Raw genomic sequence first — 23,827 nt, 5'->3', positions numbered from 1 at the left:
GTCCAGCTGCTCCTGCTCCTCCACACTGACTCCCTGATCACACACACACACCATCACACACACACACACACCATCACACACAATCACACACACACACACACACACACCATCACACACACACACACACACACACACACACAGGTTTAGATAAAAATGAACTGAGGATTTTTAGATGATTGATTCAGATCAATTTTAGGCTCAAATTAGATTCCATTTGCAGAAGAATTACACGTTTATTACATGTGACATTCCACCAGTCATGTCTGAATTGAATTGTGACCCCTGATCCTCTTTACAGTAACCTGTAACTTGACGGCGTAAAGGGAATAATATAATATATGTTTCAGGAAAAAAAGGGATTCTTTCACCAGATGTGTGTCACGGCATAAAAACATTCATATTTTAAACATTCTGTTCAGATAAAATCCACTTTCTGAAGCAGAGTCGCATGACGGATGTTTTAATCACAGAACTCAACGTTAGCTCGTGTTGAAAGAAAAAACAAGACACATTTAAGAAAACTCAATAACTTGAGACGAAGAAGTGCCGACTCATCGCGTCAGAACCATTGCTGACATCAGCCTTCGTCAGCCCCGCCCCCCCTCACCCCTTATCCCCCCTCACCCCCCCCCCCTTCCTCATCCTCCCCTCAACCTCCCCTCATCCTCCCCTCAACCCTACCTCATCCCCCCCCTCACCCCCCCCCAACCTCCCCTCATCCCCCCCTCATCCTCCCCTCATCCCCCCCATTCCCCCCCTCATCCCTCCCTCATCCTCCCCTCATCCTCCCCTCACCCCTCCCTCATCCCCCCCTCATTCCCCCCCTCAACCTCCACTCATCCCCCCCTCATCCTCCCCCTCATTCCCCCCCCTCAACCTCCCCTCAACCTCCCCTCATCCTCCCCCTCATCCTCCCCCCCTCATCCCTCCCTCATCCCCCCCCCCCTCAACCTCACCTCATCTTCCCCTCATCCTCCCCCCCTCATTCCCCCCCCTCAACCTCCACTCATCCCCCCCTCATCCTCCCCTCATCCTCCCCTCATCCTCCCCTCATCCCCCCCCCTCATTCCCCCCCCTCAACCTCCCCTCAACCTCCCCTCATCCTCCCCTCATCCTCCCCCCCTCATCCCTCCCTCATCCCCCCCCCCCTCAACCTCACCTCATCTTCCCCTCATCCTCCCCCCCTCATCCCTCCCTCATCCTCCCCTCATCCTCCCCTCACCCCTCCCTCATCCCCCCCTCATTCCCCCCCCTCAACCTCACCTCATCCTCCCCTCATCCTCACCTCATCCTCCCCTCATCCTCCCCTCATCCTCCCCTCACCCCTCCCCTCATCCTCCCCTCATCCTCCCCTCATCCTCCTCCCAAGTTATTTGTTGAACAAGTAGCCGTCAAGTGCGGGCGACTTACGGAGGCAACGAGGGCGGGACCCAGGGTGTCGTTGATGTGCCCGACTGCCTTCAGAACACCTACGAGAAGAAGACAGACAGACGAGGGAGTTACAGACAACAGGCGACGGACGTTTCCATCGTGCGCTGAAAGCTTCTGACGGCTGAGTCCATCGTTATCAAAGACGTCTTTATTAAATATGAAGCTGGGGGCTAGCGGGACAGTTATGGTTCAGTTTTCCAGAAAGACCCGCTGAGGAGAACCCGATGGCGTTTAACGTTTAGCGGGTCGTTGCGCCCCCTTGTGGTGACAAACCATGCGACGCCTTCCTGCGTCAGCACGCACAGCGCCCGGGTACCTTTGCCTTTGTAGCGGCTCTTGTCTCCGTCTCGGAGCTCCAGGGCCTCGTAGATCCCCGTGGAGGCCCCACTGGGCACCGCGGCCCTGAAGAGACCTGAGGCACGGAGACGTTACTTCACCACGAGAGGAATACGGATTGAATTACACTCGCATAACAGACTAAACCCACAAATAACCATCAAATAAGTGCCTGTCAGTCACCTTGGTCAGCTGACTGGTTATTTTCGATCAACAAGAAAACCAACATGGTGGTGCTGTTTTGTTTTGTCACCTTTCTCCGTGCAAAGGTCCACTTCAACCGTGGGGTTTCCCCGGGAGTCCAGGATCTCCCTGGCAACGATGCTGACGATCGACATCCTGGGAGGCGTGCAGAGGGACAAGAGGTTTACTCCTGGCGGACGCACTCGGGGGGAATAGGGAGGTTATGGAAGCTTCAGGTTTGGACAGAAGACGAGGGACAATAACAGAGAGAGAGACAGAAGTCCATTCTTACGTTGCACACACACACACACACACACACAGAGGGAACAACCTGTCGCAGCAGATTGACGGTTGAAATCAAAGCTCTCCGCTGAGTCTCACATCTCCAAACACAGAGGCCCTCTCTAACTTCCTGGACTCACGGCTTCCATCCAGAGGGGGGTGAACACTTTGTGTCTCTCGTTTCCTTCCCTCACCAACGCGGCGCAAAGGGTGACTTCCTCCCTAATTCCCCTTCGCATCGCACACGTACAAAGCTTGGGAAGATCAGAGCCGTCACAGCTCTTCTTCTCCGCGACCGGCGCAGGACTCACTTCACACCTCCTGAATCACCTCGACACAAACAAAGTGAATGATGGAAACTAAGTGCTTCTGAGCTGCATCTCATTTGTCTGTGAATGTTGGTATGTTTTATGAGTTAAGAGACCAGATCTAATAACGATAAGAACAATAACAAGAGTAATTTCATGATGGTCACCGGTCTTCAAGGACGTGGGGGGCGTTTGTTTCCCGTGAACTAGAAGTATTCATTTGGCAGAATTGATATGATATTCTTATAATTATGGATGCATCAATGTGTCATCACTTAAGAGTGTATTGGTTTATGGTTTATACATATTTATCACTTCATATGTTGTTTCTCAGCAGTGAAGGACTTTGTTCCTGTAAATAACAATTACCAGTAATTCAAGTTTACGCTTTATGCTCCTTTTACTTTCCTTAAAGTAAAACAGTTTGGACATACAAGTCTTAAAGACCACCTGCGGTTTAACAGATTAATGCAGCAACACAAACAAAACCATCGTGACCTTCAGTCACCTTTTAAAGGTCAAACGTGTTCGGCTTTGACGATAACGCGCTCTGATTTCACTTCACGTTTAAATTATTATTGTGTCACCTTTCAATGTGGTTCTCCGTCTCCTCCTTCCCTTTCCTTCCCTTGGTCCCTAGCAGCTTTGATCCCCCTAAAGCCCTTGGATCAAAACTACATTAAATTCATCTAAAACCAAAGAAATGTCTCTTATTATGAAAAGTATTTCCTGTTGACGTCTCTTCCTTTGCATGAATTATTTATTTCTACATTTCTTCCTGCAGGACATCAAACCACCTGACTCTCCCCGCTTCGATCACGACGCCACCGACCCCCCCGGGACAAATGGAGCTCGGCATGAGAAAGACTTTGAAACCCCCTCAGTCCCTCGAGGGGAGTCGGGGGGAGATTCTCTCCCCTCCCCGCGTTCTTTCTCTCTCGCTCTCTTTTCGTTGCTGTCTTGAAGCCCCACCCAAGACCACTGCAGCTTTTCCTTTCCCAAAGTTGCCCCTGCAGAAACCAGGCCGCCTGCCGCCGCTCGACGTCTTCTTCCCTCGTTACATCATTGCGTTCATCTGATGTTCTGTTCACGTCCTCAAAGCAGCAGAGCACCAACATCTGGAATAATATTCCCACCGCAGCATGAACGTCTATGAAGACTAAAGTCCTGCAAAACAAGACCACGAGTCTGAGCCAGAACATCATGCTAACGTCACTCACGGGTGTCACGTGAGTCACAGGCGCCACGTCACTCACAGGCATCACGTGACTCACAGGTGTCACCTGTGAGTAACGTGGCACCTGTGAGTCACGTGGCACCTGTGTAAAGGTGCCACGTTACTCACAGGTGCCACGTCACTCACAGGTGCCACGTTACTCACAGGTGCCACGTTACTCACAGGCGTCACGTGACTCTCAGGTGCCACGTGACTCACGGGCGCCACGTTACTCACAGGCGTCACGTGACTCACAGGTGTCACGTTACTCACAGGTGCCACGTTACTCACAGGTGCCACGTTACTCACAGGCGTCACGTGACTCTCAGGTGCCACGTGACTCACGGGCGCCACGTTACTCACAGGCGTCACGTGACTCACAGGTGTCACGTTACTCACAGGTGCCACGTGACTCACAGGTGTCACGTTACTCACAGGTGTCACGTCACTCACAGGCGCCACGTCACTCACAGGCGTCACGTGACTCACAGGCGTCACGTTACTCACAGGTGCCACGTGACTCACAGGTGCCACGTTACTCACAGGTGCCACGTTACTCACAGGCGTCACGTGACTCTCAGGCGCCACGTGACTCGCAGGTGCCACGTTACTCACAGGTGCCACGTTACTCACAGGCGTCACGTGACTCTCAGGTGCCACGTCACTCACAGGTGCCACGTTACTCACAGGTGCCACGTTACTCACAGGCGTCACGTGACTCTCAGGTGCCACGTGACTCACGGGCGCCACGTTACTCACAGGCGTCACGTGACTCACAGGCGTCACGTGACTCACAGGTGTCACGTTACTCACAGGTGCCACGTGACTCACAGGTGTCACGTTACTCACAGGTGTCACGTCACTCACAGGCGCCACGTCACTCACAGGCGTCACGTGACTCACAGGTGTCACGTTACTCACAGGTGCCACGTGACTCACAGGTGCCACGTTACTCACAGGTGCCACGTTACTCACAGGCGCCCTGTTGCTCAAACATCCAGTCGGCTTAAGTTGAAATAGCATCTTAATCTGATGTTCTGTTCACGTCCTCAAAGCAGCAGAGCACCAACATCTGGAATAATATTCCCACCCCAGCATGAACGTCTATGAAGACTAAAGTCCTGCAAAACAAGACCACGAGTCTGAGCTAGAACATCATGCTTACGTCACTCACGGGTGTCACGTGACTCACAGGCGCCACGTTACTCAGTTACTCACATTATTAACATCTTGTTAATAACAAACATGAAATAGCATCATCTCTTTAAGTCATTTTATGTAGAGAGTCTCGCCGCAGCGCCCCAAAAAAGGACGAAACACAGAACATTTTAAAACCCGGTGGATGTTTTCATACTATGTGTACGTAGATTCTATATATTTATATGTACACGAGTAACAGTGTCTAATCCCTGTTTCTCAATATTTGCAGCACACATTCTCCTCATATCCATAAACACATGTTCCTGCCAATGAGTTAAAACTATCATCTCCTCTCTGCTGTTTGTGCTGTGTGCCTTACGTAAGCTCTACAGCAGCAAGGAGACAGGGAGGGAGGGAGGGGGGGAGACAGGGAGGGAGGGAGGACACCCATGAACGCACCGCACCTTCAGGAGACTGCAGTGCTCAGCACAACTACACAGAGATGACACGTGAGAGGGGCGAGCGAGGGAGGGAGGGAGGCTAAGGGAGGATAAGGTGTAGATAGACCCATATACACCGTTAACGTGACGTTAGTTTATTTTATCTTTTGGGCTCTACAAAATAAAGAAATATAAAGTATTTGTTTGACTGTAATGTCCTTAGTACTGTGGTTATATGTTCCTTTAAATACTGTATTACTATAAGTAATACAGTATATAAGATATATATCTTATATCTAGTAATACAGTATATATAATATACAGTATATATAGTATATAATAGATATAATCATATAAAGACATATTTTAGGATTCTTCTTGGGACTTTGTTTGCCTTTACTTGACAGTGAAATCTAAAGGAATTGTGGGAAAACAAAATGCTGCACCGTGTTTTTATGAATTCAACTCAGACACAACCGAACCAGCTCAAGGTCGACAGTCAGAGCTTCATGTGTTAAAGCTGCATTCTGTGCAGTGACCAGCAGGGGGCGACTCCTCTGCTCCCATAGACGTCTATGAGGAAATGACTCTACTTCTCTGTAGTGACCAGCAGGGGGCGACTCCTCTGCTCCCATAGACGTGTATGAGGAAATGACTCTACTTCTCTGTAGTGACCAGCAGGGGGCGACTCCTCTGCTCCCATAGACGTCTATGAGGAAATGACTCTACTTCTCTGTAGTGACCAGCAGGGGGCGACTCCTCTGCTCCCATAGATGTCTATGAGGAAATGACTCTACTTCTCTGTAGTGACCAGCAGGGGGCGACTCCTCTGCTCCCATAGACGTCTATGAGGAAATGACTCTACTTCTCTGTAGTGACCAGCAGGGGGCGACTCCTCTGCTCCCATAGACGTCTATGAGGAAATGACTCTACTTCTCTGTAGTGACCAGCAGGGGGCGACTCCTCCGCTCCCATAGACGTCTATGAGGAAATGACTCTACTTCTCTGTAGTGACCAGCAGGGGGCGACTCCTCTGCTCCCATAGACGTCTATGAGGAAATGACTCTACTTCTCTGTAGTGACCAGCAGGGGGCGACTCCTCTGCTCCCATAGACGTCTATGAGGAAATGACTCTACTTCTCTGTAGTGACCAGCAGGGGGCGACTCCTCTGCTCCCATAGACGTCTATGAGGAAATGACTCTACTTCTCTTGATTTATTCCCTCAGTAAACGTTGTAAACATGAGTTTATGGTCTCACGTCTTAGTCGATGGTCCATTTAGACTAGGCTGTGCTTTAGGGCGGGACTCCCTTGTGATTGACAGATCTCTACCACGGCGTTGTGCTTGTTGTCCATGATGCTCAGCTCCTCCCTCTCGTGTCACTTCCGGTTGCTAAAAAACAAGATGGCAACGGCCGAAATTCCAACGCCACGTGAACGCTTCCACTTCTTACGGTCCACGCTGAAGGACGGCAACTAAACCTTGAGTCGAGATTCAAGCATTTTAACATCAACGTGCTCGTCCTCAATGTGTCGGTAACTTCCAGACGCCCGGACGCCCGAATTCACAAAAACGATCCAATTTGACTGAAAACATACGGGAGAGAAACAAAGAGACAGAGATGAGGAAGGAGGACGGACAGATGGATTTAAACAGAAGTATATGCAAAGAGAAAGAGAGGAGATGGCCAGAAGGAAGAGGGGGAGAGAGGAAGAGGGGGAGAGGAGGAGAGGAAGAGGAGGAGAGAGAGGGGGGGTGGAGGAAATGGAGAGAAACGAGGCATTGCGAGACAGAGAGAGATGAATAATTAAATGAGCCTGTTTGGCTGGAGAAGAGAGGAGACACGGGGGATGAAGGGAGCAAAGAGGAAGAGGAGGAGGAGCCAGATGAAGAGGAGGAAAAGGACACAAGTGTGGCACAAACACACACACACGCACACACAGACACACACAGACAGAAGAGGAGAGGGAGCCGTCTCACACGTACGCTGTAATGTGTTCAAATTTACACACACAATTCAGCGCGCAATTATCACAAGTACTCTCACAATCATCTGTGTCTGATACACACACACTCACACACTCTCACAATCATCTGTGTCTGATACACACACACTCACACACTCTCACAATCATCTGTGTCTGATACACACACTCTCTCACACACATATCTCTGTGTCTTCCATGTTAGATATCAACAATCGCACACATACACACACTTGATTTACTCAGAGATGAGTGACTGCGAGATCACACACACACACCCACGCTGTTCCTGCTGCCAAATCACACACACACACACACACAAAATCCTATGAACACACACATGCCCACGCGTGCCATATTGAAAAAAATAATTAACCATCTGACACACGCACACACGCTCCTGTGCCTGCCACATTGAATCGCACAAACACACCACCCCACTTCATGTAGCAAGGACTCCACTGCAATTGACTGCAGGGTCTCCTCTCGCACACCTGAACAGACACACACTGTACACACACGTACACACACTTGACAGCCCTTTTCCAAGAAATCAAAGAAAAAAATAACACGCAAATAAATGCACACTCACTCTGTTTTCTCCAAAATAACGCATGTAGCAAAATCCAACACACGCAAACACACACACGCCACAAATATGTTCATGTCATATGAAAAGAAATCAACCATCCAACACACACTGCAGGAGTCGCTCGTACACACACAGAATGCTCCTGTGGCCAAAACGCACACATCTCTTAACACACGGACACACACACACACACACACACACTATGCTTTCCTGTCACGTGCAAACATCCACACAAACATTTTCAAGAGCGCCACATAAATGCATGAAGTAAAACCACGCACACACACACACACACACACACACACGTCCAGTAACGCACAGCATCATTCTGCAGCTTCTCAGTACGAAATCATCAGGAAATGAAAAGCAACGGATGGAAAAGAAGACATTTAAAAAGCCTTTAGGATGGAAAGAGGAAGAGGAGGATTTCCTTCCTTTACCTGCCGCCTGTGCGTGTGTTCTGCCTCTCACGGCAACCCAGAAAAACACTGGAGGAGGCAGAGCGAGAGAGAGAGAGAGCGAGAGAGAGAGAGGAGAGGAAAAACAGGAGAGGAGGAGGGTGAGATCTGGGCCGGGGGGGAGGGGGGTGGGGGAGGACTCAGAGGGAGATGGAGAGAGAGGAAGAGGAGGCGAAGAGGAGGGTTAATTAAATAGGAGGAGATGGACGGAGGGCTCTGATGAGGGGATAAGGACGGGGTGCAGAGGCTCGTCGCCCCACGGAGGAGGTAAAAATAGACGAAGAGGGGACCGGCTGTGTGTGTGTGTGCGTGGCTCCCTGTTCTTCTTCTGTGGTGCTGCAGTGGGGTTCAGCCGCTCGTACATACAGTTACATAACCCATCCCTCTCCACCACACGATGATGAAGTGTGTGTGCTCTGAAAACCTGAACGCCCCATCATTCGCTTGTGTTGAGTCTCCAGGCCACCTCGTTGCTGCCCTCGAGCAAGGCACGCCCCTGCAAACTATGCTAACTGATAACGCTTTACTCCTGTGGTCATTTCATTTATTCAGTTATTATTCTACTAAACTGTGTAATTTCCTGTGAGGACATAATTTTATTTTGAAAAGACCTCGGCCTCGGCGTGAGGAGTGGAAATCCATTTTTTCAGATGTCACATGAACTGATTGGTTGATGAGCTACTTTGATGGTGGCATGTATGAATCTCACCGTTAACAACACCTTTAATCACAATCCCGACAACAGTTGAGCTTTTGGTCAGACGCCATCTTGTTATTTTGAAGATGAAATGAGAGGGGGCGGAGCTAAGTGAACAACTGAATTGCCACAATTAACTTCCATGACGTGAAAACACCCAAACACTTCCCAGGCCGGACATCGCCATGGCAGCACCCTGTCAATCAGCCTGTAGCCCCGCCCCAAGACAGCAGTCATGTCCTTTTCTCATGGACTTCTATACAACCAGAGTGCAGTCTGCCAGTGGGGGGCATCAGGGGCAATGCTCGTTTTAGGGCACTTCCTCGTTGCACAACGCAAGCTTGCTGCCTGTTGTAACATGTCTGGGGGCGTCGTGGCGCAGGTAGAGGGGGAGCACCGGCAACCGCAAGGTTGGTGGTTCAAGCCCCAGCTGCCCTGTTGACGTGTCCTTGAGCGAGACACCTAACCCCTAATTGCTCCAGGGGCAAAAATGGAAAAAAGATATGGATTAGAAATGCAATGTAAGTTGCTTTAGATAAAAAGCACCAGCTAAATGTACTGTAACAACATGAGTTGTGTTGCTATGGTTACCTGTAGTTTACCTGGTCGATGGACTCCCTAAAATCTGCAGACCAAGAGTCGGCCGATACTTCATCGTAGATATCATCGTTGTTTTTTGCCACCACGTGTCTGTGTTTACTATATCTGTACTAATACAGTGAATCATACGTTGTTTATCGATGATAAAATCCCACAATAAGCAAATATCCCGATTTGGACGTGTTAGTATGTGGCGTGGTGATTAGTTTAACTTCCTTTGTGCATGTTGAGCTGCGTCCTTCCTGCTCTAAAAACAGACTGGGGGAGCTGTTGATGCCGACCGGAGGCCGACACTGATGCACATTGACAGGCCAACAGGGCGAAGCCAGCGAGCGCTTCATGTGTGTGCCTCCGCGTCTTTGTGTGTTACCTTGGTGTATTACACGGGTGGGTATTTTAATCTTGGTGAAGCATTATTTTTTATTTACAAGTATTTCTGCGTGTGTGTGTGTGGGTGTGTGTGTGTGTGTGTGTGTGTGTGTGTGTGTGTTGGAGTGTGAGATAATCTATAATTAAATTCCTGAGTTTAATGGGATTATCGTTGGGAGACAAACAACGTCCTTGACATGCATCACCCCGGTTAGCCACGGGTGAGGGACTGATAAAGAAGAGTGAGAGAGAGAGGAAGGGAGGGAGGGAATGATGGAGAGAGACAAACCGGGTGGCAGCAACAAAGAGAAGAAGAAGAAAAAGAGCAGGGGAGGAGAGATCAAAGTTCTGTGAAGAGAAGCCTTAATGGAGGGTAACGGAGAAGTGCCTCGCATCGTAATTATCTCATTTTCTGCTGCGTTGTCGCTGAAGGTCGACTGGCCTTTTCCCTCAATGAGCTCCCCTCCATTAACAGCACCAAGACTGCTATGCTACATGCTAACAACCGGCCCCCATTAAAGGTAGCATGGGCTGCTATGCTATGCTAAAAACAACCTCCAAGTCAAGATCCCACATTTACATAATGATGGAAATATTTTATTAGAAAAAAGTAAAGTGAGTGTCTGGAATAAAAAGTGTAGCATGTCACTGCCGTTGGAGTTTGTGTTACTTCTTATACACAATTTGCACTCTTCCCATGTAATTTACTTTAATGTGTGTTTACTGGATTCGCCTTACGTTAATCTTCCTATTTATTTTCATTACTAAGTTGCTTTCTTTTTAATGGTTATTCTTATGTTGTTTTCATGTACAAGCAATCTCTTGCAAAATATTTTCCTTCAGGATTAATTAAACAGTTAATTAATAATGAATGGTTTTATTCTCGGTGGAGCGGTCTGTACTTCATCTCCCTCTGGTGGTCACTGAGGAACCTTCAGTCTGTCGTAGTCCTCCACCGACTGAGCCGTTCATGAGGACCGTGTGTACTATGTGTAAATAAACTAAAAGCCACGACGTTAGGAGCTACACAATAAACCACAAATATTTGGTTAAACCTCAGTGAGCCTCCAGCCTCAGACTACCTCCCGATTGTAACACAGAGAAGATGCCGACTGCACGAACCCTAATGTTGCATTCGGGGACCATTATGTTAAATGGGGGGGGGGGGGTAATTTCTCTTTATGGACGTGGTCGTTATTTTCTTCTATGTGAAAATAATGTATTCTGCCCCTTCAAATCAACTTCAAAGGTCAGAATACGATCTTATGGTTAGAAAGTAGTAGCATTACGTTTTCACCTGGAGCCCCCCGCTTCCACTTTAGCGCCAATAAATCCAGCGGAACCCGAACACACCAAGAATCACATTTCCGGCTTCCGCGCCGAAGAGAACCGACGTTTACTGGAAGCACTTGAACGCGGCGGAACGTTACCATCAATCCCGAGGCAAGGAAGAGACGAGGTAGCAACCCGGACGGTCTTTAACTGCGATTTACCGAATATGTATTAATTAAACATCAGCGACGACGCCGCAATATACTTCAGACCAACGCTTTCGTTTTTTTGTGACAACCGCGGTGGTTAGCCCGCTGCCTGCTAACTATGCTAATAGCTGTCACAACAAACGGTTTCATTTAACGTGACGTTAGCTAACTCTTGCTAGCTTCTGCTGTTAAGTTAGATCTCCGTGGAAAAAAAAGTTGTCGGTGTTTGTGAAGCGGAGAGACTTTGTTGTTCCGTGTGTCGACGTACACGCCAGGCTGTTCGTTAGGGCGGTGTCAAACTGATTTAAACCGGGTTTTGTTTGTTGTTGTTGTTGTTGTGGGTGGGCGTCTGCTAGCTACGCGATAGCCACCGACACAGCTTAACGTAGCGCTAGCTAACGTCTGCTAGCTCGGTCTGCTAGTCAACCTTTAGCCGCCTTTAAATGCCGCTAACGAGTGATATATATCTATATCATCTATATAGATCTATAGATTAAAAACAAAGCGCCAGCCGTCGGTACAGACCATAATCCGTGTTTGTAAGTAGTTGCTACTCTGACAGAACAGTGTCATCACGTTAGCTAACCTTAGTGGGAACGTCCCTTAGAGATCAGTTAAAATATTAAAGCTTAGTTAACTATCGCAGCGATGACCTCATTCATTCCGTATCTAAACGTTGGCAGTTCCTTACGGAAAGAGGATTTCATCATTTCTTCATTATATAGAAACTGAAAGCGCCTAACAACAGTTTGAACCATAGATAGTCGGAGTAATAGTTTATTCTCTTTGATCCATTTATCATTTCAGTACAATTCCATTCATTAGAAGAATGATTAAGTATCTGCAGCAGAGCACATGTGCATATCTAAAACAATACACACAAAATAAAACCATATCTACATTATTTTGAAAAAGTGTGTGTCTATGACCATGTAGACACATCATAGACGAATAAACAGACACAACTTGAGCTAACAATTTTGTGATTAATTGTATCGTGTATGAGATGTGAGCATGCAGCAACGTTCTTGTACAGTCAAAATCCTTAAAAATATACAAATGACAGTGAGACAGAAGAACCCTCACATTTTGAGGAGTTGACTAAATTTGACACTGATCATTTTCCCACACGGTGATGATCATCTGTTCGACAGATCAATACTTCAACCAATCTAATGTAAACTTTCCGTAACTTGTGAATTAACAAGTGTAACAACTGTAAAAGATGACACTTTGTAGGGTTAAAGAATAGTAAGAACATCGATGAAAGTAATCCGTTCTGCTGCATCTCCAAGACCGAAGATGCATCTTGACGACGTGTTGAAGAAAACAACATTTCAAATACTTTGCATTTCCCCAGAATCGCTGCCTGTGTTTTGGGATCTCTAAATGAGTGAATTCCCTGAATCTTAACCGCTGTCACCAGTTAGCTTCTCCCTCACTAATCAGCCGAGTGCTGCTGCTGCCAAAAGGGCCTCCGGACAAAGAGCCAGTGACCAGGCGGCAGCCCGTGACCCCTTTTTCACCATTGTCCGGCTTAACGAAGCGCTGGCCGGCCGGCCGGCGAGAGTCACATGGTCTCCGGCGTAAACGAGAGTTGTCGTCCAAGACAAGTCGGTTGGGAGTCAGCTTATACCCACTTTAGTGTATTATTACCATCATCCAATCTGTTGTTTGCTACTGAGGATTTATGACATAATTACCCCAAAGTCTCAGTTTAATATGATATCAATGTTGCAATACTGAAGTGATTGTCAAATTAGGTTATACGTTGATTGTGTTGGGGGGGTGGGGGGGGTCAAACTGTCAAACTATCTTTTTGTATTTCTTAAGGGATATTTCTTCTTCCTCCTCAGATGCAGACCATAAAGTGTGTGGTGGTGGGTGACGGTGCCGTGGGAAAGACGTGCCTCCTCATCTCCTACACCACCAACAAGTTTCCCTCTGAATACGTCCCCACGGTGAGTAACCATGGCAACGCGTACAGGTTTCCAGTGATGCTTGTTCAGTTTGTGCGGAGAAAAACATCCCGTCAAAGATACGCTCCTTCTTTAATATGGGATTGCTCACTTTGGGGTTTTATCTGTCACATGAATGTTGGTTTAAGAGAAGTTTCCTCCTGGAGGAATCTTGATCACGGATTGCATTTTCTGACTGAAGCGTGTGGGATTTACTGGTATTATGCAGGTTTTAGGAGGGCGGTCAAAGGAACGGAATATTCAGCACATGAAAACCAAGTCGAGGGAATAAATTTGCTTTGGGCCGATTCTTCGGATCGGAGCCCTCTTGAGTGTGTTTGTGTGCGTGTCTCTCCGTGCTTGTGATACGTGTGTGTCTGGTTGCCTCTGAGGTGTGTGAGGTCCGTTGTTGTCGCAGCACGAAGAGGAAGCGTCCTCACAGAGCTAAAGTCCAGACCCGTCCCCTCGGCCCGCGACCCGTCCTCCAAACTCTGGCTCTTTGTTTTGGGAAAACAGCTGACTGACTGTTGACAGGCGGGTAACGCTGCTGCCGGAGTGATCTCAAACCCACCCGATCGATGGGAAGCTTCGCCGCGTGCTGACGGCCATTTTCAGCGCTGCTCCGTCCCTGTCAGCAGGTCCGACCAGAGGGGGGCGGGACCAACAGCGCTGACTCAGCTTTAACTTCCTCTGCCTGTCCGTCTGCCTGTCAAACATTCCTCACTTATATATATATATATATATATATATATATATATATGTCTCACACTGCTTGTTGTCAGTTTATTAGGTACTGACGCACTTTGTCGAGCTGTTTATGTAAATAATGTAAATTTTGACACTTTTACCAACATTACAACCTATTTTTCTTATAAATGTTCTTAATTTCCAGAGGTGCTAATGGTTTACTGTAGTAAGTAACAACTGTGGAATTCAGTCGTGTTGTATTACAAATGAAAAACTAATTTGTATTCATTTAACTCCACCAAACACGTGTTTTAACTTATTTGGAACCATTAAGTCAGCTTGATGACTGAGTTGTTCATGGGAAAATGAGAGACGGCTCTTTAAATACTTCTTAATATTTGAAGCTCCTATGTTCAACGGCTCCTTCACACCGACCGATCAGGAACCTTCACGTCGCTGCTTCGTCATGTCCAGCCGCTTCCTGTCACCGACGACCGCCACAATAAGAGAAATCTGGAGAGAAGAAGTCTCTCCCTGTTGAGCTCGCTCGCCTTGTCAGATTAAAAACACGCGATGGGTGACATTTTATTTGCCTGCGACTCTCATCCGAGTGTGTGTGTGTGACACGTTGAAGGATATAAATCATTGGAGCCTGTTTGTATAGTCGTAACACTCGGGGCAGAAGCACTAACTGGACACTTCGCTGCGTAGCTGCAGCTCTTTTCCGGCGGACCACTTTGTTGTGACTGTTTCCAGCAGCTTCTGCAGCCGTAGCTCCGTCCACACGCATCGTCATCAAAAATGTGTGTGTGTGTGTGTGTGTGTGTGTGTGTCCCTTGATAAGCCCCGCCCTGAAACGGCAACAATTCCGTTGAAAAATAATAACCACATTATAATTTAAAAAAATATATGAAACATCCACTTTGTTAAGATGTTTGTCTGTTTTTCCGCCACATGCCTCTTGAAGACGATGATGAGTGTACTTCCTGTTTGCTCACGTCCTCCCCCCTCTGTCTCTCCTCCCCAGGTCTTCGATAACTATGCGGTGACGGTGATGATCGGCGGGGAGCCGTACACTCTGGGACTGTTTGACACCGCAGGTAAGGACGACGTCCTCGTGTAGGGTAACGCCGGGAGGAGGCCAGGCTGGGCTTCAGTTAACTAAAAAGCAAACGTTTATTCTTAAAAATAACAACCTTCCAACAGGAGATAACTGTATAAAAAAACCTGGTCCTCGTTTTGAAGGGCTGGTTCCCTCGCTGAGTAGTAACAAAGCTTAACAAGTGGACGCTGTTGCCATGACGACACCCTTTGATTTTATTTTTCCGATGTCTTTTGACCACCAGTGTGAGGAAGTGAACGCAAGAGATGCATCTCTAGAGACCTGTCAATCACAGTAAGCCCTGCCCTAAAGCGTCCCCTGCTTTATGGTCTGTTTGACTTTAAAGGGACCAGAATTCACTGAACGAACATCATGCTGCGTTGAAGAAGACTTTAAACTAGAGACTGAGACCATGAACTCATGTTTACAATGTTCACTGAGGGAATAAATCAAGAGAGAAGTAGTAATTTTCTCCAGAGGAGTCGCCCCCTGCTGGTCACTGCACAGATTGCCTTCGTCGCTGGAAGTTGCCGCCCGGTCGCTGCTCGCTTCCCGTGAGTGTGTGCTTGCTGTTGATCAGAGAGCTGGTATGTCGCCCCCTGCAGGTCAGGAGGACTACGACCGGCTGCGACCTCTCAGCTACCCTCAGACCGACGTCTTCCTCGTCTGCTTCTCCGTCGTGTCTCCTTCCTCCTTTGAGAATGTCAGAGAGAAGGTGAGTGTGGTTTGGTCCAGTCGTTCGGGTTTTAATCCTAGACAACAGGTTGAGTTGATAGCTTTTGGATCCAGGCTCCGCCCCCTCCGCCGTTTTCTTCAAAAGCCTCGTCCCTGTCTTCGCAGTGGGTGCCGGAGATCTCGCACCACTGCCCGCGGACGCCGTTCCTGCTGGTCGGCACTCAGGTGGATCTGAGAGACGACAGCAACACTCTGGAGAAACTGGCCAAGAACAAACAGCGAGCTCAGAGCTGCGAGAGCGGAGAGAAACTCGCCCGAGAGCTGAAGGCCGTCAAATACGTGGAGTGCTCGGCTCTCACGCAGGTGAGCGAATATATCAATACACGTTTAACACGAATGACCGCAAACAAGGTCCTTTTTGAAAAGATTTTTTTAATTGATTTATTGAGTCAACAATATTAACTCGTGTATTCCCTCATTTATCTAATTAACTAAATTGGCTTGTTATTTATATTTATTGCCTCATTTATTTAATAGATTATATTGACTCTTATATATTTATTGTTATAGAAATTCCCTTATTTCTTACTTTACATTCATTTATATATTTATTGCCTCATTCATTGAACTCCATAGTTTATTTTTCTCTAAATCATGAATACTTAAAGTTAAATGTCATTCTATGATTCACTTTTTGGGGTCATATGTTTATAATATAATTATATCCCCCGTTTGTGGTATTTTCTCTTTTGTTAGAATCTGTACTCTTATTTATTTATTACAAAGTAAATAAATTAATTCCATTAAGTGTGTGTCTCTCTCGTCAGCGGGGACTGAAGAACGTGTTCGACGAGGCCATCCTGGCCGCTCTGGAGCCTCCGGACAACAAGCCCAAGAAGCGCTGCGTCCTGCTATAGACGGGCAGCTCGGGGGGGCCGGGGGGCTTCGGGGGGGTAGACGCATGTTTTACGCAGTGCCTTCAGCCGTAGTGACTTAACACACGTGTGGTGTTGGAGGAGACGGACATCATTATATATATTACATCGTGACTAACGCGTGTGAGCGACACTCCTCACTAACATTAAACAACAGGGAAGCGATTTTAGGAAGGGGGCGGGGCTAAAGAGCTGAGAGGTTTTTGGTCCGTGATCGAGGATATTAAAACTCCTGGTGAAACTGTTCCTAAATATTCATGCCAGGATTTTATAGAATGCAGAAAGTGTTGAGAGAGTTTATTATTATGGGGGCTGAGGTTCAACAAAACGAGAAATAAAACTTTCATTAACAATCATTAAAATAATAAAAGGGGAAAATTGAGGCAGATGAAGTCAGTAAAAGTAACGACATTCTTGCTGCACCAATGATCTTTGTTTAGGAGCCAAAACAAACCGACGCGGAGGAGCAACAACGTGATTGGTCGATACACATTTGCCGTGCGAGCGCTCCGAAGAACGGCGTAGAAGTGTCTTGTGATACAAACGGCAGTCGGTTAAAACATATTGATGCGCGAAGGCCTTTTAGATTAATGGCGTCTTCGACGTCCGTCCCGCTGAGACATCCGACAAAAGGACACTCCATGTCGCACGAAAACTTGCCAAATGCCAAACTTCACCTCGTATATTCAATTTAATTCGCTGTGTCTTCCAGCAGTCGACTTAACTGCCTTTTTAAATGTCCATCAACGCTGCCGCGATGCTTGAATCCAGTTAAATGCGCGTTTTCAATGGGCCTTCGTTAGGAAACTGGTACTAATGGCGACCAGCTCTTCACCTCCTCCTCCTCTTCCTCCTCCTCCCACATAGACACTTTGTCGGTGGGACGTCACCTCTGACCCTGTTTACAGTGGACGTCGTTAAAGAGCAAACGTTTCACACTCCGCCCCCTCACTGCGTTGCTCGGGGGGGTAAAGTCCGGTCGCCGCCATCGATGGGTTCTTCTCCATAAATTGTTTTACGTTGCTAAATGAACCGGCACCACTAACTGGTTCTGATGATGATATATTTTTGGTAACTGGATTATATTTCCTGTTTCAATCAGCCCGGCGTAAAAGGAAAATTACTTAAACGCTCAAACTGAGAATATTCCCCATTAAAATGAAACTAAAACTCCACTTTCCTAATTATATTTTCTTGTTTTGGAGATTCTGATGGATGATTATAAGTATTATATATATTTCTTTTATTGTTTCTGGGTGCGGTCTTATTTTAGCTGTTTCGAGGAATTTCTTTTTAGATATTTTTTTATTATTACTTGACGGTTGAGTGCCAACAGTTTGAGAACAATTCTTAATAAGAGCTGAAGCAATAATGACACATGTGCAGAGATTAATGTTGGAGCTGTTGGGTGTTTGCAAATAATAAAAACAGTACTTGAATGTTGTTTTTCTTTTCTGCTTATTTTCTCCCATTCTATTATGTCTTTTTTTACTTGGAATAAATCAACAACAATGCCTCAAACATTTATTTAAAAAAAGTAATGATTTAGTGATTGAGGGACATAATAATAATACTGGCAGATTTATAATTTTCAATCATTTCTTTTCACAGTAATGAAAGGGCAACATTTTATCTTAGTCTTTCATCTATAGACTTATTATTAATGTATAAAACAGTTTAACTGAAAGCTTTTGTATTTTTTCAAACTGCTGTTTATGTTGATAAAGCTAATTCATTTTTTCTAACCGGCTTGTTACGTTAATATTTCTGAGGATTATCAAACAATTACACGGAGTCCCGACCGATATTTATCTTTGTATCTTTAAATCTTCACCAGATCCCCTCTTTTCCTTTATCCATTTCACAATACATTTAATAAATGATTTGATCAAAGCAACCTGAGTCTTTATTCATCATTTGTCTTTCATTTAAAGACGAGATATAATAATAGTAATAATCACTGTTACGGCTCCTGTTGTGACATATGGTATTTAGCGTGTTATAACGCTACATGTCATCTAGTGTTATATGTTGTAGAGTGTTAATAACCAACGATGAGCCATTTTAACGTGTTTATTTCACACTCTTTGCACACACGTGTTGGACGGCAGCTCCTCTCAGTACCCGGAGGTGAACAGCAGGGGGGGCCAGTCCCCCGGCTTTTGGTCGAGGGGGGGGGGGCTCGGTAGTTACAGTATGTAAATGACCGCGGTTCATTTTGATTGGCAGACTAAAATGGATCCTCAGAGCAACGTGGCATGGAGGCGCAGTTGCTCCTTTGTCCTGCATTCAAAGACAGATTCATTCACACCGACATCTCGCCCCCCCCCTCGCCCCCCCCCCCCCCCCCCACCCTCCTATCCAAAACAAACAACAAATAATCCGCCTGGTCACCGGTGTCGGGTCCAGACGCGGTGTAAAGGCCGTTTAAAGGGTGTTTGTTGCATCAGACAACAGCCGCCCCCCCAACAACAAAGCATGTAAACGTCCTTTAAAAGCCTCCACGGCGCAGCCAGGTGTGTTGTTATAATGGAAAGAAGCATCACTAAACCCAACAGCAGCAGATCTCAGACTTCTTGACTTTGCGGGATAAAAAAGTTCTCGGGTCGATTTCCTGCGATTCAAAAGGCCGAGATCCCCAACGCCCGGCTCAGCTTTCCACGGGGGGATTATACTCCACCTCATGCATTTGAGTCGACTTGTGTGATTCCTCCGGTTGCGTCATCGACTGTGTGAACGCGGTGATTATTTTATATCACTTCAAATGGTGTTTTTTGTGTTGTTTTTTTTATGTGAGCGGTGGTGGAAAGTGACTAAGTACATTTGCTGAAATACTTTAAGTGCATTTTACTCCGCTTCTTTTATTTGACAGTCATTGTTTCTTGTTTCAACGCGCGTGAAGTAAAAGGATTGAATGGGAAGAAGCGGCGGCGGTCTTTGGGCCTCTGATGAATCAGAGCCAACTTGTGGTTGTGTTTGTGTGGCGGCCATCTTGTCTTTGACTGCTGTCCGTCCCGACGCGCCTCGCTTCCTGCTGCATATTATTGGATGTCCATCTGACCTCATTATAAGGGCGTTGCCACGGGCAACCTGCGTGGAGAAGGTGGAGGGGTGAGACCTGTGTTTTTTATTTTATTTCTTTTTTTTAAACATTTTTCTACTCTCGTCTCTTGGAGGGCGCACACGAGCACTGAGACGTTGGCTCTGCAGAGAACACAAACACAAGAACCGCCGCGTCCAGCTTCTTTATGCTGAGTCGGAAACAACAATGCAACGTTTGTCCGCGGCCGAGTGGAAAGAAAACAACAACGCGCACCATGAAGTCAGACAGCGCTTCAGTCTGTCGGTTTACCGACGACCTTTGTCGTTTGGACTGTCAAAAGTCGAAATCAAGAAAAATAAAGATAAACATTGTAAACATGAGTTCATGGTCTCAGTCTCTAGTTTCAAGTCTTCTTCAACACGGCACGATGTTCATTTAGTAAACGATGGTCCACGTAGAGTCCATACAGCAGGGGATGCTTTGGGGCGGGACTTACTGTGATTGACAGGTCTCAACCACAGCTTTGTCCGGTCTGGTCTCTTTGTTTTCCTTTAACTCGTTGAGATCCCGGAAGTTAATTGTGACATTTTCTTATTCCGCATCAGGCCGCACTAAGCTCCGCCCTCTAGATTCATGGCGTCAAATTCAAGATGGCCTCCTTAGCGACGGCACAGAAGCGGAGATGTTTGATACCTGTGTGCGTGTTTGTCCCTGCATCCTCATGCAGACCGTCGGGTCTCATTATCTCAGTTGCTGCGGTTGATATCTTTCATTTTGTGCGTCTATTTCCTGTCTGTTTGTTGAGACGTTGTGTGCGTTGATGGTTTTGGACGCGTGTTATTGAACCTGTGCGTTCCCACACAACACAACAGCGTTCGGGACGTCCCCGAGAGAACAGCCCAGTTTCATTCACGTCTTTTATGTCGCTAAATCTGCTGTTCATGCTCTTTGCCCCTTTGTGTCCGTCTGCTCAGATTTAGTGTGTTTTCTTGTTCATCCGTCCTTCTACATTGATCCCAACGTCTTTCACTCATATGTCTAATGTCAGATCACATGGACGCGTGTCTTTTTCCCCGTGTGTGTTTCTTTGTGTGTGCTTGTAGATGTGTGTGTGATTGTATAGCCGTTAGCTGTCATTTTGTGTCTCTGTGTGTGTGGGAGGTGCATATATGTGGGTTTGCGGTACCTTTGTGGGTATTTTTGGGTATCATCCGTATAAAAGTGTGTGTATCTTTATTTATGTATGCGGGGAACATTGTCAACACACACACACACACAGACACACACACACACACGTGCACGCACAGAGCCTTCATCGCTGACATAACTGGTTACCATGCATACTGTGCGTCTGACTATTATGGGGTGTTCTTTGTTTTGTCACGATGTGCCCTGGTATGGAATGGGAGGGGGAGGGGAGCGGTGTGTGTGTGTGTGTGTGTGTGTTTGTCTTAGCGTGCACGCGTTTGTATGTGCGTTGAGGGGGGAAGGGGGGGAGGGGGGCTTGCATACGTGTGTGAGGGGGAGGTATGAGTCCTTTTGGTGTGTGTGTGTGTGTTGAGGCAAGGGGGGGCTGAAGGGAAAAGTGTGTGTGTGTGTGTGTGTGTGTGTGTGTGTGTGTGTTTGCATGCCGAGCGGAGGGACGGGTGGGGGTTGGGCGTGCGTGTGTACAACGTGTGCACGAGAGAGGGAGCGAGTGCACGCATGTGTTTCCCCCCCCCCGGTCTCTTTACAAAGTAAAGACCTTTAAATCTTATTCCTCCTTTTTCATTGACGATTCGTCCAGAATCTGCTTCTAAACGTGTTTGTTTGTTCCTGATTCGACTCGTTTGTCAGTCACCTGACCGCCTGATACCACTTCCTGTGACCGAGCTTCCGGTTTGAAGAAGTTCATTGACTGTTTCACCTTTTTATTGCACCGTTTATTTCACCATTAATTAAGAAAACACGATCCTTGATCTTTTCTCCAAGCAGCCTCCGGTTCCCATTCACTTCTGTGCAACATAAAATGTTCCTTCGTTGACTCATTTGAGTCGTTTAATCCATCGAGAATCATCAATCTAAATCCATCAGTTCGGTCTCAGGAATCAGTCTGCAGAGTTATTGAAATACATAAAGACTTATTACAGACTTTGTTCGCCGTGATTACGCAACTCAACCCATTCCATGTGACCTCTCGCTAAGTCCCGCCTCTGAAACACAGACTGGCCAATCACAGCACAGCAGCGGTTTCGCTGGTAATTGTGATACTTTTTACCTTGAGAGCTAAAAAGACCTATGGAGCTAACGTTAGCACAGACGGGCTAACACCTGAAATCCATCTTTAAAGCTACTACAATGAATGTTTAGGGCGCCCCCTGTGGACTGAAGTGGTAGTGTCTCTTCTCTCCAGGGTGTCTGTCTTCCTTCCCAGTCCTGGTTCTGATTCTCCTAAAAGTTCTTCACAGGGGCCTTAATACCGTGAATCTCAATCTGACCTTCCTGCAGGAAGACGTGATCCCTCAATGACATTATATTTAAAAGTAACACACAAGAGAGGGACAGACGGAGAGAGACAAATGGAGACAGAGACATAGCAATAGAGACATAAGCGAGACAGAGACGTCGCTGACAGGAGGCCAGTGCATTGAGCCTCCTTGCGTGGCGTCCTGGTGAGACATACTGTACTCCGCACAGGATCCTATAAGACAGGAAATGATGATGATGGCGGGGGAGGGAGGGGGGAGGGAGGCGGTAGGGGGGGGGGGGGGGGAATTAGCTGGGTGATTATTATGTGGCGGGCGGGCCGAGCAGTGAAGAAAGGAGGAGCTGGCGGGGTAGACGATTGCATATTATGGGATGTCCGTGTTGTCAGGGAGGGGGAGGGGCGTCTATGTAAGAAGGAGGGGGGAGGGGGGGGGGGGTGATGGGGGGTATTACGGTCTTGCATTGGCCTGTTTTCGTGTGCGGTGGCTCCCCCCCATCCCACTCAAGCTTTGTCTGTGCGTGTGCGTGCGTGTGTGCGTGCGTGCGTGCGTGTGTGTGTGTGCGTGTGCGTGCGTGCGTGTGCGTGCGTGCGTGCGTGTGCGTGTGTGTGCGTGCATCACAGGCCGTAACGCACGGCGGGGAAACGGTTTGTGACTTCAGGTGCAGAGTGAGTCACAGGCAGGATCTACCGACAGAGCGATGCAGCACAAAGACACGCAGGCAGAGAGGCTGCTGGGAATTCATCAAAAAACTTCTGAGCACAATACACTCCCTGTGCCCCCCCCCTCACCCCTCCCACCCCCTCCCCCATCATGTAAATTATTGAGGGCTTCGTTTCATTTACTGCAGCTGAGGCGGACGGTGTTACGCGGGGATCTGCATCGACCCCTGAAGGTCTCACCTGAAGGGGTCGGGTGTTGGGGCCGAGGTGCCCCCCCATTGACACAAGGATGTGAATAAAAGCTGGAGATGGCAAATCTCTGTGCACTTAGACGACAAATGGGTTCCATAAGTCAACCAGCTGTGCCAGGTTCTGTCTCATCTACCACACCTTCTATCGGCTCCCAGAGGATGGATCCCAAAGACCTTCCCTCCAGCGCCACCGCAAGGTTAGTATACAGATCCAACACGGACACAGATAGGGATCAATAAATACAGAAACACAAAGTCCAGATCGCCCAACAGGCACCAAGCACCAATAAAAGGCCTTGACAGCCATTAAGTGGATTTGAACCTTCCTCTTCCTCTTGTACGCGTTCGTCTTTTTGAATCAACGATAAACGCAGACGTACAAATCCGATTTCCTGCTTTTTCATTGAGTCTTTTTGAATGGGGGGGGTTGGGGGGGGTGGGGGGTGTTCCCGTCTTATCTCACGCGGCACACACGTTGGGTCAGATGTGAAACCGCGCTGTGGTTATCTGGCCCGTGGAAGGAGGCGGTG

At 47.4% G+C, this 23,827-nt stretch overlaps 2 protein-coding genes across 3 annotated transcripts in view; one reads left to right on the top strand and one right to left on the bottom strand.

Moving 5' to 3' along the window:
* LOC120826802 (gamma-enolase) overlaps positions 1–8,707 on the bottom strand; it is a 13,472-nt gene extending 4,765 nt beyond the window's left edge. The window contains 5 exon segments of the mRNA XM_078080974.1: positions 2–33; positions 1,411–1,469; positions 1,748–1,843; positions 2,021–2,106; positions 8,355–8,707. Coding sequence (XP_077937100.1) covers positions 2–33; positions 1,411–1,469; positions 1,748–1,843; positions 2,021–2,105 — 272 coding nt within the window. The 5' untranslated portion in view covers position 2,106; positions 8,355–8,707.
* Positions 8,708–11,129: 2,422 nt separating this feature from the next.
* Positions 11,130–18,315, top strand: LOC120827008 (cell division control protein 42 homolog). 2 transcript variants are annotated; one of them, XM_040189682.2, is made up of 6 exons: positions 11,130–11,497; positions 13,376–13,480; positions 15,192–15,264; positions 15,872–15,981; positions 16,107–16,304; positions 16,769–18,315. In XM_040189682.2, the coding sequence occupies exons 2-6, from the start codon at positions 13,376–13,378 to the stop codon at positions 16,856–16,858; spliced, it is 576 nt and encodes a 191-aa protein (XP_040045616.1). In that variant the 5' UTR covers positions 11,130–11,497; the 3' UTR covers positions 16,859–18,315. The 2 variants fall into 2 exon arrangements, with proteins under 2 accessions (XP_040045616.1, XP_040045614.1); XM_040189680.2 differs by having other exon boundaries at positions 11,355–11,481.
* Positions 18,316–23,827: the final 5,512 nt, after the last annotated feature.

The sequence above is a fragment of the Gasterosteus aculeatus genome, chromosome 10 (assembly GCF_964276395.1).
Source record: "Gasterosteus aculeatus chromosome 10, fGasAcu3.hap1.1, whole genome shotgun sequence".
In the NCBI taxonomy this organism is placed as follows: Eukaryota; Metazoa; Chordata; class Actinopteri; order Perciformes; family Gasterosteidae; genus Gasterosteus; species Gasterosteus aculeatus.
The sequence above is the reverse complement of the archived record's forward strand: the minus strand, read 5'-3'. Positions and strand labels throughout refer to the sequence as shown.

Coding starts and splice junctions, on each gene's coding strand:
- LOC120827008 (XM_040189682.2), top strand. CDS start 13,376: ATGCAGACCATAAAGTGTGTGGTGGTGGGTGACGGTGCCGTGGGAAAG. Junction 13,481..15,191: donor CCTCTGAATACGTCCCCACG/GTGAGTAACCAT, acceptor TCTCCTCCCCAG/GTCTTCGATAACTATGCGGT. Junction 15,265..15,871: donor GGGACTGTTTGACACCGCAG/GTAAGGACGACG, acceptor CGCCCCCTGCAG/GTCAGGAGGACTACGACCGG.